The sequence below is a fragment of the Castor canadensis genome, chromosome 11 (genome assembly GCF_047511655.1).
Source record: "Castor canadensis chromosome 11, mCasCan1.hap1v2, whole genome shotgun sequence".
NCBI classification, from domain to species: Eukaryota; Metazoa; Chordata; class Mammalia; order Rodentia; family Castoridae; genus Castor; species Castor canadensis.
This window is the reverse complement of record NC_133396.1, coordinates 35,231,568-35,250,635: the sequence shown is the minus strand read 5'-3', so window position 1 is coordinate 35,250,635 and position 19,068 is coordinate 35,231,568. Positions and strand designations below refer to the sequence as shown.

General features: G+C 36.5%; 2 protein-coding genes and 1 pseudogene across 5 annotated transcripts in view; all 3 read right to left on the bottom strand.

Moving 5' to 3' along the window:
- Ints2 (integrator complex subunit 2) overlaps nt 1-6,741 on the bottom strand; it is a 69,250-nt gene extending 62,509 nt beyond the window's left edge. Inside the window, exons 1-5 of one of the 4 annotated variants that reach the window (XM_074046228.1) lie at nt 6,662-6,741; nt 5,201-5,507; nt 4,041-4,179; nt 1,570-1,672; nt 433-546 (exon numbers count right to left, since the gene is read on the bottom strand). In XM_074046228.1, coding sequence (XP_073902329.1) covers nt 433-546; nt 1,570-1,672; nt 4,041-4,179; nt 5,201-5,507; nt 6,662-6,680 — 682 coding nt within the window. In that variant the 5' untranslated portion in view covers nt 6,681-6,741. The other 3 variants (XM_074046229.1, XM_074046227.1, XM_074046230.1) reach the window with 3 other exon arrangements.
- On the bottom strand, nt 1,245-1,428 carry LOC141414236 (small nucleolar RNA U3; annotated as a pseudogene).
- Nucleotides 6,742-13,832: 7,091 nt separating the features above from the next.
- Nucleotides 13,833-19,068, bottom strand: part of Med13 (mediator complex subunit 13) — a 97,159-nt gene continuing 91,923 nt past the window's right edge. Inside the window, exons 29-30 of the mRNA XM_020158889.2 lie at nt 18,380-18,480; nt 13,833-17,820 (exon numbers count right to left, since the gene is read on the bottom strand). Of these exons, the coding sequence (XP_020014478.1) occupies nt 17,688-17,820; nt 18,380-18,480 (234 nt within the window). The 3' untranslated portion in view covers nt 13,833-17,687. The remainder of the gene's footprint in view (nt 17,821-18,379; nt 18,481-19,068) is intronic.

Below are 19,068 nucleotides of genomic sequence, written 5' to 3'. Positions count from 1 at the left end.
ATATATTTGAAACCCTGCGCTGGTGACTCATGCTTGTTATGCTAGCTGCTTGGGAGGCTGAGATCCTGAGGACCACAGTTTGAGGCCAACCAGGACAAATGATTCAAGAGACCCCATATCCAATAATAACCAGAGCAAAACAGACTGAAGGTGTGCCTCAAGTAATAGAGGGCCTGCTTTGCAAGCTCAAAGCCCTAAGTTCAAAACCCAGTCCCACCTTGAACCAGTTTTTGGTAACTCATGCTTATAACCCCAGCATTGGAGAGGCAGAGGAGGAAAATCTAGAGTTCAAGGCCAGGCTAGACTAATAGTGAGTTTCAAGCCAGTTTGGGCTATATAATGAAGACCCTGTCTCAAAAAAAAAAAAAAAAGGAAGTCCTGTACACACTCAACCAAATCTCTTCAATGTCCCACTTTTAAAAAAATATTTACCTTCATTAAAACTATCAGGAACATTGGCCACCAAGAGACACAAGAACCAAGCACCATTTCTAACATGTAGTAAGGCTTCAGCTACATCAACTATAGGAAGCAGGGAAGGCAGCTCTATAAGAAAAAAAAAAGTCAATGTCACTATTAGAGAGTGACATTTCATTAATATATTAAATGAAATGCGATTAGTCACCAAAATGCGATTAAAGTACTTTCTTCTCTTAATTTTGAGCTGAGCTATTCAGTAGGCTAGCCATTAGCCACACATGAATATTTACATTAAATAAAACCTAAAAACAGTTCAGTTCCTCAGCTACACTAGCCACATTTCAATTAATTCTTAGCCCTATGTGGCTAGTGACTAAAACTGGGCAACACAACACAGAACACTGTAGAAAGTTTTATTAGGCACTGTTAGTCTAAAGACAGATTTTCACAAAAATCTTCCTTGGATTTTCCTATCTTCCTGATTTTTTCTACCATATATACCTATTATAAAGAACCTGGAAATACAAAAAGGTACATTGAAGAAAATTAAAACTAGCTCTAATTCTATTACTCAAAGTTAGTAATATTAAATATTTTATTTGAGTCCCCCCATAGGTGCTGTTTCTAACTTTTAATAAAACAGATATTATATTTATCACTTTGCCCTTTGCTTTTTTCTTTTAACATACTATGAACAATTTTCAAAATCTTTAACAAGCATTAAAATCACTAATTAAATATATAATATGTACAAAATACACTATACTTTACAAATATATTTAATCATTGTGCTATTAGTCATTTTTTTCTTTTTAAAAAAGAAAACCACTCAGACTGCACTCTCTCCCTCTTACTCTGTTAAAAGAAGAGAATGATCATTAATGGCAAATGGCAGCCACAATAAAGCAACACAAGGAGCCAGCCTCCTCATGGTTTCTGCACCCTAAATGATCAGAGATCTCTACTCTAGTAATGAATTATAGAAATGATCCCTCAAAGTATAGTCTTCTGTTAGTCATTTTTACTCAAATTGTTAAGGCCTATTTTTATTAAATGATCATTAAAATCATATTCCAGGATAAGAAGTTACACAGTATCACTTAACAGAAAACTACATCAAAAATGTATCTTGGCACTTCAGTATAGTACCTGCTTGTAAAATACAAAGTACATCTGCAGCTTCCTCCAAATACACTGGACTCTCAAAGAGCTCAGAAGACTTGAAAAAAAATTCTCCATTGGACTCTGATACCTTAAAAGAAAAACGAAAAAAGAAATGAACACTGTCAGCTTCAGGGAGCAATCAAATCGCTTACTGTTTCTGTAATTGATTGTTACACAAACAGACAATGACCTGTAATATGTCACTAATACACTGCAGTAGAATATGTGGTACTTGATCAATTTCAATCAACTGAACCACAATTGCTACTCAGACACAGTAGCATTAGTCTCAAGAACTGATTTCTGCTAGGTGAGGTGCCTATAAACCATTATAGTGCAGAGATAGGAGGACTGAGTTTGAGACCAAACTGAACTACAGAGCAAGTCCCTGTCTCAAAAGAGATTTAAAAAAAAATGATTTCTATCTATATATTTGGAGATATCAAAAATTAAAGGATAAGGTAAGCCAAAGAAATGATCTAGAAATGATATCTATATAAACTGTTGCTTAAAAATCCCAAAACCATAAACTTAAAGCAGTATAACAAATATAAATTCATTCAGCTTTGAATGAACTATACGAAAAAAAAAAAGAATTAAAATTTAGAGGACTTCCTGGAGTACCAGATATAGAGGAAAACAAGTCTGATATAGGGGAAATTGCACAATTTAGAGTAGGGTTGCCATGGAAATGATTCCCACAAATGAGGAACAGTAGAGAGGTGAAATGATTATGGATGATTCAAAAGAGTAAAATGTACTTTTTTTTTGAAAGTAGAAAAGTCTTCAGATATCTTTCTTTGCTTCATCTTCATTGTAGTCATTGTCTGTGGACTTCTGGGGAGAGGTATGGCAAATAGCCATATCCCTGTTGGAACATTCTACTCCTCCATCCTTCCTTCTCTCCTCCTTCCTCCCAAGTAGATGACTCAGTAAATCTCAGCAATGTTTGTTTTGCTGAGATCACCCCACAGTTGAGGGTCCTTTGTTAGGTGAGTTCAATAAAAGACAAACATCTTTTCCACCATCTTTAAAAGATGATGCTCACTGCATGTTCAAAGGCCTTAAAAACTATTTCTGGTTTTCTTCAACGAACTTTTGGTATTCACCTAAGTGATTTTATGAAAATAAAAGTTACCTTGAAAATTATTTTTTAAAAGCTGGGTGTGGTAGTGTACTCCTGTAATCCCAGCATTAGGGAGTCTGAGACAGAAGGACTATGAGTTTCAGGACAGCCTGGGTTACATAGCAAGATCCTATCTCAAAACAAACAAACAAACAAAAAAACCTTAGAAGATATGGGGAGCAATAAAAGTGATAGTGCTCTATACTGCTAAAAGAAAAAGAAAAAAACTTAAGAGCCAGGTGCAACAGTATACACCTGTGATTCTTGTACTTGAGAGGCTGAAAGATAATCAGCTTGTAGCCAACCTGGGCTACATAGTGAGACCTTGTCTCAAAAAACAAAAGAAGAAAAAGTAAAAAAGAAAAATGAACTTAGATCAGCAAAACTGCTAACTTTTTTGAAAATTTCCCATAGCAATTTTATCACAGTTCCCATATGATGAAAAACACTACACTAAAACATTGAAAATCTCTTAACATAGCCATCAAATGAGGTAGTAAGAAAAAGATTTAGAGAAAAAAATTGCTTGAAATTAAATAGTGTCAGTATAGTGGAAAAGAATAGAAGGAAATTATTATTTATGATACAAATTAAAAGATCTGTAATATATCCTAAAAACCTTATCTAAAATTAGCTAAAATCCTATCAGAATTTTCTTTGGAAATAGAATTTTATCTTTTTTGTCCACGATTTGTAAAACTAAATTTTACTTACAGTAGTGAACTGACCCAAAAGTTCTACTAGTAAATAACTTTGCCTAATCTCATATCATCCTAATATGAAGATCCAATTTCGTTCTTTATATGATAAATCCTTGACATCCAGAAACTTTAAATTCAGAGATTCAATCAACCATGATTACCCAAAGGTCCATGCCCTAATCTATAATTTTGCTGAGAATAGAACTTGAATAGCCTTCATTAGAAGCAATTAAGTCATCTAGTGTATGAGGACCATCCTATATCTAATTAGGCTTTGATACTCCTTATTCACTGTCATAGATGAGGTATTTAATGCTTATTCAGTGTCTAAATGAATCACACACATTTTTCAGTTACACTTCACTACATTCTATGAGAGAAATTAAATCCTATGAAGATATTACCAAACTCGGTAATTTATATAACTCTTGAGATAAATTCCTTTCTAAATGCTAAGAAGCTACTGCATGGATTTCAAACAGGGAAAGGGGAGAAATCCCTGTGATAGAGAATGCAGAATAGGTATAAGTGAAAGCAAATAGTGCCATTAGGCATGCTTTTACTATCCTGTCACCCTTTGAAAGGAAAACAAAAATGAAATCAATGAAATAAAAAAAAAAAAAAAGCACCTTGTTCATAATTGCCAACAGTTCACTAAGCACAAGACGCAATCGACGAGGTGAATCACTGTGTTCAAATTCTAATGTTAGTCCATGCTGAAGCTGTGATACCAGGATGCTCTCTCCACTGCCTCCTCCAAGTTTATGCCTAAGTAAGTAAAAACATGGAAAGTAACAATTATATGAGAACACTGGTATGGAAATAATTGCATAAAAATATGTTACTAAAATAATCTACAAGCACTTATACATTTGAAATGTTCTCTATTACTTCTGAAATACTATTTAGTTTGCCTACTTATTTCAGGAATTCAAAATCTATGTAAAGACTCCATCAAGACTGATAGTTAACACGCACTTCTGTTAACAATGGCTTACTTCTGGATTCCCAATGGGCAAGGAAGGATGTAGTATCAGTCCAGAAGCTTTGGAAATCAACATAATCTTAAAAACCTCTCATGTGAATCCAATAAATCCTTTTAATCTAGCTCCCATTGAGAGTAACTGACCTAATGGGTTTAGGCTAAATGCAACATTACAGGGTCAAAGTTCTTTACACAACATTTTAAAATTTGGAAGACCCTAGAGTATTAACTACAAATAGAAAAGACCAAAGTAAAATGCTCTCCAAAGTTTAGACTCTCATTCTTTCTTTTAGGAGGAGCTCCGAAAAACATTTGATTCCCAGGGCTGGAGACATGGCTCAAGTGGTAGAGGACCTGCACCAGGCTCTGAATTCAAACCCCAATACTGTCAAAAAAAAAGAAAGAGGGAGGGGGCGGGGTAGGTAAGGGAGGGGGTGGGGGAAGGGGGGAGAAATGACCCAAACATTGTATTCACATATGAATAAAAGAAAAAATTCAAAAAAAAAAAAAGATTCCCTACTCTTTGGAAAATTCAAGTTAATCTCAATCCATTTACAGCAAACCTGCCTTATTTGCAGATTTATTGCACAAGGTTTAAACCAAGCACTCAAAAAAAAAAAAATTCCCACATGTGCATTACACAGCTCAATTGTTGCAAAGGTCTCGGTCAGTCCCTCATTATAGTCAGTTGTTTTTAAACTGTCTGCATCCTGAGCATTTGTGCTTTTCCCTCAACAGCAGTCTCCTTGGAACCAAATACCCACAGATACCAAGGGTCTACTATATTCTATAATAGAATGTTACCTAAGCTGCTGTTCTTTGCTGGCATCTTGTTCTAAAGCATGAAAGTCCACAGATAATAATGCAACAATAGAGTTGACAGCTTCCACTCCAGACAGAAGACGAAGGATAAGCTTTTTATCCTGAGCCCAGCTTTGGCTCTGGTCAGCAGGAGCACAAAGTGCCATCCGCACCAAGCAGGGCAGGAGAAGTCTTAATTCTGGATCACTTAAAGATGCCAGGCGAACAACATCTACCTTCTGCATTGCCTCAAAAGCAAAAGGGCTGACAAACTGAAGGCTGGTACACTCTGTCATCATCGCCGTTGATCCTAATGATTCAAAAACAAACAAAAAAATAAAAGGGTATAATTTCCATATGTAAGAAAACTCTCTCCTTAAAACAAAAACAAACAAAAAACCTGGAAAATGTGCTGAATCTTTAGTCGGCCCCTATACTGGCAATGACACAATTAAAGATCAGGCTTGTAGGTCTCCCTACAGCTCCACTGTCATCAAGAAATTGAGAAAGAAAACAGTATATTAATGTCTCTTCCAGACTTAGGGATATTCTGCTCCAATATTTTTATTTTACAAAGAAGAAATCTGAGGTCCAGAGAATTAAGTAATGGTGCCATTACTAGTTAGTGGCAAAACTCCAGGACAAACCCTCATGTACTAAACCCCAGTCCAAAACTTCCTTCACTATACCGGCCCAATGAGATCCATGAAGCATACATGAGAGTACATGGCACAGTCATAGCCTTACCTCTTTGGTTTCACATGCCTACCCGACATATGTAAAGAACTGGGAAATCACCTCACTGGCCAAAAGTAACGTCAAAATCGGGGCACTGAGGGCCACATATGTCCTATATGTTACTGGGTAAAGAGCAGATGTGTGGGCGCAATCAGCTGTGAGCGAAGAAAAGACGTGTCCCACTTGGGCACTTGTCTTCACGAGTAATCAAAGGTACCCAAAAAAGGGAGAGCCAAGGCCACTGTCTCAGGACTGACCCACCAGAAGGGCTGAAGGGGAAGGGGTGGTGGACAAGAGGCGCCAAGACCTGTGTGCTCACAAGACAACCCGACCTGGTCGTAACCAGAACCAACAAGTCCCTCCATGTGAGGAAAACGCCTGGCTGGCTGCCGACCGGGAGCAGGAACCACGGTGAGGCTTGAGAAGCGGACGCTTCATACCTTAAGATCTACCCTCCAGCCTCACGGAACCCCACCCGGTTTCCGCATCCTACAGGCGGGACGCGGCAGAAATCGCGAGCGCAATCCGAAATTGGGCCTAGGCGATTATCCGGATTCCCCAAACCCGAGCTGTGCCCCGAGTGGATTCGGGCACCAAGAACTCAGACGCTGGGACCCACCGGGTCGTCGATAAGATGGGGGACAGGATGGGGACACCGCACAAAGGCAGGAGTTAGACTGGAGAAAGGGTAAGGCGGAGAAGAATGTCTCAGCCTGCACTCAGCACCTTCATTCATCCCCAGCATCTGGCTCCCGTCGGCCACCGTACTGGACTGGCTGTAGGAGGAAACTTGGAGTCGCCGACGCCCTGGGTGCGCGGTGCGCATGCGCGGGCCCGCCCCTTCCTCTTCCCCGCGGCCCCGCCAGGCTGCTCCTCCAGAAGTTTTAGCCTACGGGTGGTGGTCTTTTTTCTTCTCTGATCACGGAATTATCGTGGCATTCAAACGGCATGAAGTATGTAAACGATAGGTTAAAATTGTCTCCACTATCGTCTTTTCTTTGACAGGAACATACGAAGAGAACCCTAAATTCTCTGCTTGGGCCCTCCCAGCACCAACTAGAATCCCACGATTTGTACGTAGGAGAATTTTTAAAGTTGTCAAATCCCAAATCTTCTTCCACTCTCGACCTCCCACACCAGCAAAATTTTCTTTGAGAAAGTTGCTCACTATGTAGCCCAGGCTAGCATCGAACTTGCGATGCTCCTGCCTCAGTCTCCATATATTTTGTTTGGGTTTTTGTTTTTGTATTACTCCCGAAGACAGAGAATTGAATTCCAGGCCTGCACCACTACTCCCCGTTGCTTTCAGAGCTCTTGCACTTTTTTAATTGCCAGCGGTTAAATCCAGGACCTTCCACATGCTAAGCAAACGCTCTATCACAGAGGTACATTCCCCAGCCCTTACTTTAAGGGTTCTTAATTGAGAGTCAAAAAGTCCTTACAGGGCAGTGGGCAGGGATTTCTGAAATTCTCGGGAATCTGTTCAAAATTGTGATTAGCACTTCTAGAAATAAGGTCCAAAGCTGTCAACTTCTAAGGGGACTGATCACCTAGAATATACAAACTGGTCTATATATCTTCATAATATATGGAGGGTTTTTTTTTTTTAATTTTGGGGGCAGGGGTGGGGAGAGAAGTGTTTTGATTTAAGACAGGGTCTCAATCAGCCCGGGTGGCCCACACTTGTAATCCTAGCTACTTGCAGGCAGAAATAAGGAGAATCACAGTTTGAGGCCACCTTGGGCAAATAATTTGGGAGACCCCATCTCGAAAATACCCAACACAAAAAAACAGGACTAGTGGAGTGGCCCAAGTAGTAAGAGCACCTGTCTAGCAAGCATGAAGCCCTGAGTTCAAACCCCAGTGCCACCAAAAAAAAAAAAAAAAGCCTGTGTAGCTCAGGCTGGTCTCCAACTTGTGATCCTCTTGCCTCTCTCCCACAAGTGCTGAGATTACAGGATTGTACCACTCATACCAGCCCATAATATTTCTTGCTCCAAGTTCAGTCAACATGTCCCCTATTTACCAAGTATCAAGCTAGGAGTTGGAAACAAAAGTATTTTATATAAAGTAAGACCTTGACAGAGAACTAACCTTAAAAAATAAGGTTTGATCCACCTCACCCCTGTTAGAATAGCCATCATTAGCAACACCACCAACAACAGGTGTTGGCGAGGATGCAGGGAAAAAGGAACCCTCTTACACTGTTGGTGGGAATGTAAACTAGTCCAACCACTCTGGAAAAAAATTTGGAGGCTACTTAAAAAGCTAAACATTGATCTACCATTTGATCCAGCAATACCACTCTTGGGGATATACCCAAAAGACTGTGACACAGGTTACTCCAGAGGCACCTGTACACCCATGTTTATTGCCGCACTATTCACAATAGCCAAGTTATGGAAACAGCCAAGATGCCCCACCACTGACGAATGGATTAAGAAAATGTGGTATCTATACACAATGGAAGTTTATGCAGCCATGAAGAAGAACGAAATGTTATCATTCGCTGGTAAATGGATAGAATTGGAGAACATCATTCTGAGTGAGGTTAGCCTGGCCCAAAAGACCAAAAATCGTATGCTCTCCCTCATATGCGGACATTAGATCAAGGGCAAACACAACAAGGGGATTGGACTTTGAACACATGATAAAAGCTTTAGCACACAAGGGAGGGGTGAGGATAGGTAAGACACCTAAAAAATTAGCTACATTTGTTGCCCTTAACGCAGAGAAACTAAAGCAGATATCTTAAAAGCAACTGAGGCCAATAGGAAAAGGGGACCAGGAACTAGAGAAAAGGTTAGATCAAAAAGAATTAACCTAGAAGGTAACACACATGCACAGGAAATTAATGAGTCAACTCCCTGTACAGCTATCCTTATCTCAACCAGCAAAAACACTTGTTCCTTCCTATTATTGCTTATACTCTCTCTTCAACAAAATTAGAGATAAGGGCAAAATAGTTTCTGCCAGGTATTGAGGGGGAGGGGGGGAGAGGGAGGGGGCGGAGTGGGTGGTAAGGGAAGGGGTGGGGGCGGGGGAAGAAATGACCCAAGCATTGTATGAACATGTGAATAATAAAATAAAAAAAAGTTTGAGTTTTACAATAGAAGATCAGAAAAGGAAGAAAAGAACTAGTGTATGCTGCAGTGTGTCTCAAAATTTTTTCTACCTGACCCAGCGTAATATATTTCACATTATGACCCAGAACACACATGGATATATTCATAAATTTGTCAAATAATATGTACTATATATATAACCATAAAATGTATGACATATACGCATAATTACATGGAAACATTTTATGAAATGTATTACTAGATGTTATTATATTCCCTTTTTAAAACTTTGCTCATCACTACACAGTTGAGACTGATTTCTTACTATATTAATGGGTTACAAATTTTTAAGACTTTGAACCCAGGGCCTCACACATGCTCTTCCTCTGAGCAACTTCCTCGGCATCCAGTATATTGTGGGATTTTTTAAATTCTGTATTTTACTTTTCACTGAAGAAAAAACACAGCAAGTTCTGTGTTGACTTCAGTAAGACCAAATAGTTAAATCTTCAACACAGCTACTACACTCCAAAACTGAAGCCAACACAGTCAAATTACTTGAAGAATCTATCCTGAAAAGAACTGAAAGACAATTAGGAAAAAGAATTTAAATAATTCCTCCAAACCACACATTCATAAATGTTGTCATAGTAGCTAAGAAAATCCCACTATATTCAATGTTCATCATGTATACTGCCCTTATCTGAACCTAAAAACTCAAGATTTAGTTAACACTTTAATGTCAAAACCACTAAAGGTATGAAATTGTTTCAGATCCACTGGCAATGTCATTTTATAAGCTAATATTATTAAACATTTGTTGAACACTTGCTAAGCACTGTAATAAATGCCTTACATCTAATCTCATATAATCCTCACAGATGGGAAATATTCTCCATTTCAGAATTGTGGGAATTGAAGCCAGTGGTGGCACATGCCTGTATTCCCAGCACTTCAGAGACTGAGGCAGAAGGACAGCAAGTTTGAAGTCACCCTGAGCTACAGTGAGACCTTTGTCTCCAAAAAAGAAAAGAAACATTATGAAGTCATGTAGACCAATGATTATTTTCTAGGTGATCAAATTCCTCTTAAGAAGTTGTTGGAAGCTTTGGACTTTCTTTCCTTCCAGAAATGCACAACCCTCACAATCTGAACAGATTCCAGAGAATTCCTTCAATCTCATACACTGCTGAAAAAAAAAATCATGAAATTACAATTAACAAATTTGAGAAGGTTAATCTCCCTGAATGGCCACTTCACATGAAAAGTGTGAAGGGAATTCAAACAATGGTTTGAAGGATGAATGAGGGCAAGAGGTGGGTATGAACTAAGTGATTTTTTGGGGGGGAGGGGGCAGTCCTGGGGTTTGAACTCAAGACTTTGGTTTAGAAGGCAGCCAATTTACCACTAGAGCCACACCCTCGAAAATGATTCCTAAGAAAGCTCTAATTGTTAATCATCCTGTGATCACTAAAGGACAAACATCTTGGATCTTCAAAGAACAGCAAATCACATTCAGCCTGAATGATATGAAAGTGTCACAGGTTAATGCTGACATCTTTCTATGAGTCCCACTCTCCTCTTTCAGTTCTTCTCTTTGAGTTGTTCAAGCTAGGAACCCAGAAGTTATCCTAGACTCAGTCTCTCCCTCCTCCTATCAACTTGGTAAAACTCTTCCAAATCATTGAAACATCATGTTTGCCAATGAACCCACCATTTTGGTAGCCATTACATAGAACTTAAGACACCCTCGTGAACATACATATTGTGCAGGTCCTGTATTTTTGCTTAAGTCAAAAACAGAAGTCTCATTCCTGGATCAACTATACATTCACCTTTTTGACTGGCTTACTATGACTTACTATTTTCTACTTTATTTTCAAATGAGAGGAATAAACAAAAATAAGAAAAGAAAAACACTTGAGTATTGTTTCAGATACAGCAAGTGCTTTTATGCAAGAAATTAAAAGACCTGCTGAGCACCAGAGGCTCACACCTGTAATCCTAGTGACTCAGGAAGCAAGAGATCAGGAGGATGGTGGTTTAAGGCCAGCCTGGGCAAACAGTTCTCAAGACCCTATCTTGAAAAAAAACCCATCACAAAAAAAAGGCTAGTGGTGTGGCTCAAGGTATAGGCCCTGAGTTCAAACCCAGTCCCTCTCTCCACGAAAAAAAGAAAAGAAAAAGAAATTAAAGACCTCAGTGTTTAGAAAAGGATCAATGTTCTTTGGGAAAAAAAAAAAGTCCTAAAACTCCACAATTACAAGGATCTAAGAAGACATCATTATCAAGGCGAGCACAGTGGTGCACATTTATAATCCCAATACTAAGGAGGCTGAGACAGGATTGAGTTCCAGGTCAGCCTTTTCTACACAGCAGGACCCTGCCTCAAAAACAAAAAACAAAACCCATGCAAACAAAAAAGAAAAAAACTTCAGGAGGCAGAGATCTCAAGGCTGGTGGTCTGAGCCAGGCCAGGCAAAAAGCGAGAACCCATCTCAGTAACTGAGTCAATAAAAGGTTTTAAATAAAAGATTTAGTTGTGGCTAAGCAGATCATCTCTTCATTAATGTTATGGATAAAACCTTTTATCTTCACAAAGGGCTACTCTTTACCTAATTCTGTTCAGTTGCTATAGAAGGGAAAACAAAGCAGCTCAAAAAATACCAATTTCCTTCATCCTCAAACAGAATTTGTTTATATAGTACTGCATACTCTTTTTTTTTTTTTTTTTGTGGAACTTAGGTTTGAACTAAAGACTTCACACTCTAATGCTTGAGCCATACATCCAGTCTATTTTTTAACTCTGGTTATTTTGGAGATGGGGGGGCGGGGTCTCAAAAACTACTTGCCTGAGCTGGCCTTGAACCTCCATCCTCCTGAACTTAGCCTCCCTTGTAGCTAGGGTTACAGGTATGAGCTACCAGCATCCAGTGAGACATAATTCTTAACTTCAAGATTGATAATTCTCCTACTGAAGACACAGGAAGATACTGAAAACTGCAAACAGAATAGAGGCCTCAGGAATAGTTTTTATTTTTTTTAATCTTTCACCATAAGTCAAAACCAGAGTTATTTTCCTTTCTCCTTTTTGTTCACTATGCTTATGTGGTCAAGTAAGCCAATGCCGTTTAAACTCATGTTCTTGGGATATGTGGGGATGGGAGGTTTCCAGGAGAAACTCAACTTACCTGAACTAGTTAACAGAGCAAAACTCCCATAATACCTTGTTAAGTAAGTCTGTGTATTTTCAACATGCTTAGGAGGTAATGGTTCCTACTAAATGTCCATGCTGAACACTACATTATTCCAAATAGTATGATTATGGTGCAAACTGTACTTCTACCTTTATTCTGTAGTGGATTCTCTCTCTGCAAATCTCTGGAAATACCTACAATTACCACCAAGTACTTCTGATTAATTCTTAATTATCACTTCTCTAGGCATTGTGATAATGACTAATTACAAAAAAATTGCCAGAACACATTGCAGTGTTGATTCTAAAAATGCGGTAAGCATATTTAAACTGAGAATAAACCAACTAGTATTTCAATTTAACTCACCAATTTAACAAAAACAGTTGGTGTATTAAATAATGTGCTATTGATTATCATGAGGTCAATATAATTTTCCTGAGTAATTTATCAGTTCCTTCAACATTTCAAAATGTTCACCATATTTCATACTTTCACCTTTGTATTTCTTCATTTTAAAGGAATTCACATGAAGAACTGTGGCAGGAAATTTGCAAGAGAAGATTCTCAGGGAAGGAACCTTTTGGGCTTTCATAGTCTTAGATTATGCCAACATAAGGACACTGGGTCACAATACAAAAATTACTTGCTTAAGGTAAGGAACATATCTATCTCTAATTACAACAAGTATACCATTGCCTTATACATAGTACAAACAAGTATCTGTTTTAAACTATGAAAAAACATTCTCATTTCCTTTGGTAAACAACTCAACAGTATTTTTCAAACATTGGTTTTCAGTATCAAAAAGTACAATATAAAGAAAAGTCATGTACAGTTGTGCAAAAACTTAATACCCCTTTCCCTAAAAAAGCTTGATTTGCAGTTATATTTAGTCATACATAATACATAAGAAAAAATGTAAAAATTTCAGAGGTAAACTTTGAGACCAAAAAAAAAAAGCAAAAATAGAAAGCTTTAATACCATATACTTGCTTTTAAAAAATCATTAAGAGACAATTTGCTGACAGAAACTGTTTCAAAATAACCACAGCAAGTTTGGGATATGTCCTTTCTCAGCTTAAGTCTGGACAAAAGTATTTTAAAAAGGCTGCTCACAAAGCTCTTAGCCAGGTCACACCCTCCACTTCTAAGGACAAAGCTATTTGATGTTTTATTCACATCTGAACAGTTTTCTTATGTTTCAAACACATTTATGTGATCAAATAAAAACAGAACAGAACTCAGCTTTTATAAAAGTTTGTTTTTCCTCCTTTGGCAGTACTGAGGTGTGAATTCAGGGCCTCGTGATTGGTAGGAATGCACTCTACCACTTCAGCCACACCTCCAGCCCAAAGAGCTCAGCTTAAATATTTGAAAATACCATATTTAAACTAGAAAATTAAGACAAAACTAATCAGTCTAAAAACTGGTGTGTGTGTGTGTATATATATATATATATAATTTTCCTACACATTAGCCAGTGATTAAAATCCTCTTTAAAAATAAAACATACAGAAATCAAAAACCCGTTCACCAGTTTCTAAGTTGCCACTTTCATTTATAAATGACACAAAAAATAATAATTGTTGCAAATTTTTAAGATGGAAATATTTTCAACAGAATGAGACACCACAATGAAGGCTTCATGAATAATTTATTCCATTTGAAGTTTTGTTTTTTGTTTTTTTTTTTTTTAAAAAGTATAAACCTTTTCATTTCCTCAATCACAATTTGTACAACTCAGTGTTATGGCATTCGGCAGCAATAGTGTTTGTTCCTTATTCTTTGTCACGTTAAAAAGAAAAGCAATTGGACCATATTAAATGTCACTGCTAAACAACAACTTTAAAACGCCCCTTCATAAAGTGACCAAGCTACTTTGAGAGGGTTGATGATGACATGTCCAGTAATGACGTTACAATTTGTAGTTTAAACTCAGTAACTTTAAGGTCCACAAATCCAGTTTACTTTGAAAACTAAAGCTATTTTTTTAAAACTTCATGAATACATCAACCTGAGGAGTATTTTAGGTCCCAAATCCAGTTTTTAAATTTATACTCCACAAAAAAGAAAATACATATATAAAAATTTAAACCACAGTTCTGGGCCCATTAGAATACCAAGAAAAACCAAAAGATTTAGATTTCCAGCTGATTTGGGGGGGGGGGCATGGAACAAAATAAAAATGTATATTAAAAACATTTCTCCTTAATTTAGACAAATTAAAATATTAAGAGGAAACCCAGACCAAAATATTACTCAAGCAACATTATATGTATTAATAGACTAATATGCAATGCCATAGTGGATAAGTAGCAAATTATATGATGCAATAGCATTTAAAAACTTCCTTTTAATCTATTCAATTTGAACATTATAAATAATGTGACATAGTATTTTGATATTACAGTATTAACATAGTGCTTGATTAAAGATCTGCAAATCTTTGTAGTAACACATTAAGTTAAAAAATTACCTCGAAGGTAAATATGAAGACGAAAAGAGAATATTTTAATATAGTAATCTGTGCCATACTGACAATTGAGTACGAATACAGCTGAGGATAGTTGACTAAGTAGTAAGAGCTTAATTTTAGTGGTTTAAGAAAAGTTTAGAAAGATTTAAAAATTACAGCTATTTTAAAATTTAAGGAATACATATAAGTACACTTGGTGGCCTTCCGGCCAAACAATAAGGTGTACAGAAATTTATTCATACAGTGTTAATTCACAGTCCTGATAACTGAATGGCTTGCATAAGAAAGGTATGGCTAGATGTTTCTCACTGGTTGGAAGCAGACGTTATAAAACTAATCTTTTAAATGCCGAAATACTAAACTTCCACCCTGCATAATGGATAACTGCACAAAAAAAAAAAAAGACATTAGCACTGTAACAGAGAAGTCAAGGTGTTGGTAATTCACTGGTATAAAGTATAATATTTTGCTTACCGATTTAAGTAAAACAAAACTACCCACACTTGTCTGTGACAATACATTAGTAAGTCAGATTCATCATCCTGCAAAAGAGCTGAATTTCTTTCTTTTTTTCTGAAATGTGTCAAGTACTCTTTTCTAATGCTACTTAATAATCTTCTATTTGAGTGTGAAATGATATATGAAGGGAAAAATTCTTATGAATAAATACTCTATTATTTGGGAACTATTCTCATTCCCAGATAAAAATTGTGTATTGGGTTCCCTCCATTTAAGAGAATCTATCAGGGAATATTTAAAAAAAAAAGTCTATTTTCAATCTGATGCATGGTTATCATAGGTTTTAAAGTTTTATAGTTTTAAACAACTGAGATTATAAATTTTTTTTAATCACTATGAAGCTAAAGAATAAAAGGGTACTTTAAAATGGAAATTCCAAATAAGCATCTTTTTCCCTCAAATCTCAGGTAAGTTTGTTTTTCTTTTCCAAGAAAGTACATAACAAAACATGCCAACATAATCTGTAATTCGTTAGCATAATTTAAAAACAAATGCAGAGATGTGATCTTTAAATTTAATACCAAAATATGCTGACCACTGGGATTGGATTATAATATTGAAGGAGTAATGGAAACCTTTTGTCACCAATTGTGTTTTCTTTATAGAAAAAACAAGACTTATTAATGTTTTCATATACATAATTTAAAGAAGTTATACTATTCATAAGAAACTGTTATTTATGCTAAGCATATAGTATTTACAAAACAAGTTTCAGTAAAAAGAAAAAATATGAATTAAGAGTTTTGTAAATACAAATGATTTTGTCATTGTCAATAATTAATGAACATATGAATAGGAACTTTGCTAGACTGCTTCCAAGAAAGATAGGTAGACATAGTAACTGTGAATTCAAGTCAGCAATGCAGTTTAAAAAGCTAACTTGGGCTCTCTTGTGAGCAGCACTGTAGAAAGGATTTTTCAAGGGGGTAAAGCCTACATAAAAGCAGTTATCTTGGCATGTGCAAACAAGAAGGGGGAAAGTTGTATTGAAGGAAGGGGTGAATTAAAGTCCCTAAAATTCAAGTCCCTTCTTTAGGGAGGTGAGAACCTCCTTGGCATATGCCCTACCTTAATTTGAGCTGTGTTATAGAAAAGTACAGACTCTGGTGTTTGGGACTGCCATCTCCAAACCAAGAAAATTAAATAAATAAAAAAGGCAAAGGGAAACAGTTTAGAAAATGATTCTTTCACTAGTGGAATAGAGTCTGAATACCAGAATTCACTGAGAATCTATTTACACCACAGTTTGATTGCACACACACACCCATACATATGCACACTCTCACATGTATTCTCAATCTTTAATTTAAAAAAAAGTCAAACAATCAAGAGTGACTGCTCTTAAAATAATTTGTAAAATGCCTAGAGCTGGGCTAAATTTCAACCTTATAGCAGATCCTGCAGATAAATTTCATAATTAATAATATTCCCATGCCTAAATGTGCCACTGTTAAAACTGAAAAAAAAAAATTAAGCATGTAACATTAAACACCAAAATTAGTTTAAGCATTCAGTAGCAAATGTTTTTCTTGTAAAACTAAGTTTCTTTCACTGGAAATGGCCTGAAATATTAGTCATAGCCCTAAACCATAGTACAAAATATAACTGAAGAATTCTCATTTTATTCTAAGTTAAACCACCTAACAATGTCACTTGTATATTGCCATCATGTTATTCTGTAAAGGTGTGATATATAAAATGCTGTAAGACCCGGTACCTTTTCAATTTATAAACACAGTGAACTTCATTACTGTACATGTACTCTGCAACTACAGCTTAGCTGTAAATCCTCCACACACAATGGTATGGACATTATTTCCCCTCTATCCCCATTAAACTGTACATCGAGACAATACAAATTTACTGTCCCACCCACCCCCTTACAAAAAAATAATACTCTAAAAGCAACCCTACTGCAACTTTTTAATTAAGACGATTACATATATTTTAGACCAATTGCTTTAAAGCAAGAAGGCAGTATAAACCTTCTAGGAAAATTTTTATAAAAGAGGTTAAGAAATATAAGACAATTTATACATTTAAAAACTTACAATAAATAAGAGATGCAGGCATTTTTGAATACTAGATACTATAATCCAATACAAGAACATCTTGATGTTCTAAAGCCATATGTTGAAATTCATTGTTCCTCATGTTTCCTCTCCATGCTTTTAATATTCATTTAACATGACTGGGTACTATGGCTCATTACTTTTCACAAATACTGTGACCGGGGCAAAAAAAAGGTTAATTTTTGCTACGAAAATGTTATAACACGTTTTGTGTATCAGTCATCATCCTAAAGAGTTCAGTATAGTCAATGAAAAATAGGGTTATAGCCCCTCCCCCCCAAATCAAAACAATATTTGTTGAAGTAATAAGAATTAGACCCCATCACAAATGACTTTCACTGAGAAGATAATTGCAACTTAATCCTGCAGCAAAATATTCTTTTTTTCCTTATTCTTTTCTTGCACAGTTCCGTCAAATGAAGATCACAGCATATTCATGATAAAGTTATATAACTGATTCAGCACCACAAAATGAATTGGGAGACATGAACGTCTGTCCTGGATTGCAGGGTCACAGGTTAGCCAGGAGAGTGCATTGTACTGTTCCAAAACAAACCTGAAAAGCAAATAAAATGTGTAAGACATGCATCTATTTTCAACGTAGGTTTTGGAAGTAGTTTTAAATTTATGGTATCCAAGGTTCAAAGTCATTTTGTTTTATTCAGACAGGGCCTCACTATGTAGGCCAGGCTGGCCTTGAACTCAAAATTCTCCTGCATCAGGCTTCTGAGTGCTACGATTATAAACATGTGCCACCAAGCCTGGATAAAGTCACTTTAAAAAAAGAGTAGAACATATGGAATAAAGAGGCCTTGGGGAGAAAGATAACTAACTTCTTAACAATTATTCTCAGGCTGGGATTATGGCTTAGGGGTAGAGTGTTTGCCTCCAAGCATGGGTAAGGCTCTGGGTTCAATCCCCAGTACCAAATTAATAATTTATTCTTTGAAGTACATTACTCATGTTAGAAAAAACGTTCATTCTAAGTGATGAAATTTATCCAGAAGTCCAAGAGTATAGAACTGTAAACTCTTGCCAAAATGAGAAAAATATGTAAGAATCAACATTATGTTCTACTCAAGTTGCAATGGAAAACAGTGGTATAAGAGCTGTACCTGAGGACATCTGAAGTCTGATTTGAGTCAAGTGGGTGGGAGTGTTTACTGTGAAGCAGCTCGTCAGATTGCACTGAAGGCACGTGGAGGTGCAAAGAGGCCTAAAAAGGTAACAGATAATCAGTCAGCCATATGTATCTTCCTTTATGAAATACATTTTAGTACTATGTTATGAATGGCAGTCACTATAAAAATGTTTGATCTCCTTGCTTAACTTAATTACTGAAGAATTTAAGGGCAAAACTTACATTGAGCCTTCCTACTTCTTTTTCATTAGCTTTACTGTTTTTGAGACCTCAACATAATCTTTAAAAATTATTTCCAATTGCCTACTACCTAGAGATGTAAAGTAGATGTTTAAGGAAGTACTAAACCAGTAAGCCTGTACAGTCTGTCCTTAAGTTACATTGTGTTTAGACATACCTAGGTCTAAACACAAAAACACTAAAAAAAAAAAAGTAAAAAGAGTAAGCATCCAAATATTTTACTTTCAAAGCTGTAAACCTTAGAGCAAGCTTTGGTTGAATTCTCAACACTCTAATTAATCCCAGGGCACAGATGCCTTCTGTGCCCAATAAACTTCCTAAGAGGCTTACCCATAATAGAAACACACTCATTTAAGTACAACAGTGAATAGTGTTGCTCTTCTTCACATTTCAATTAAATAAAGCGAATCACCTTGTTTATAA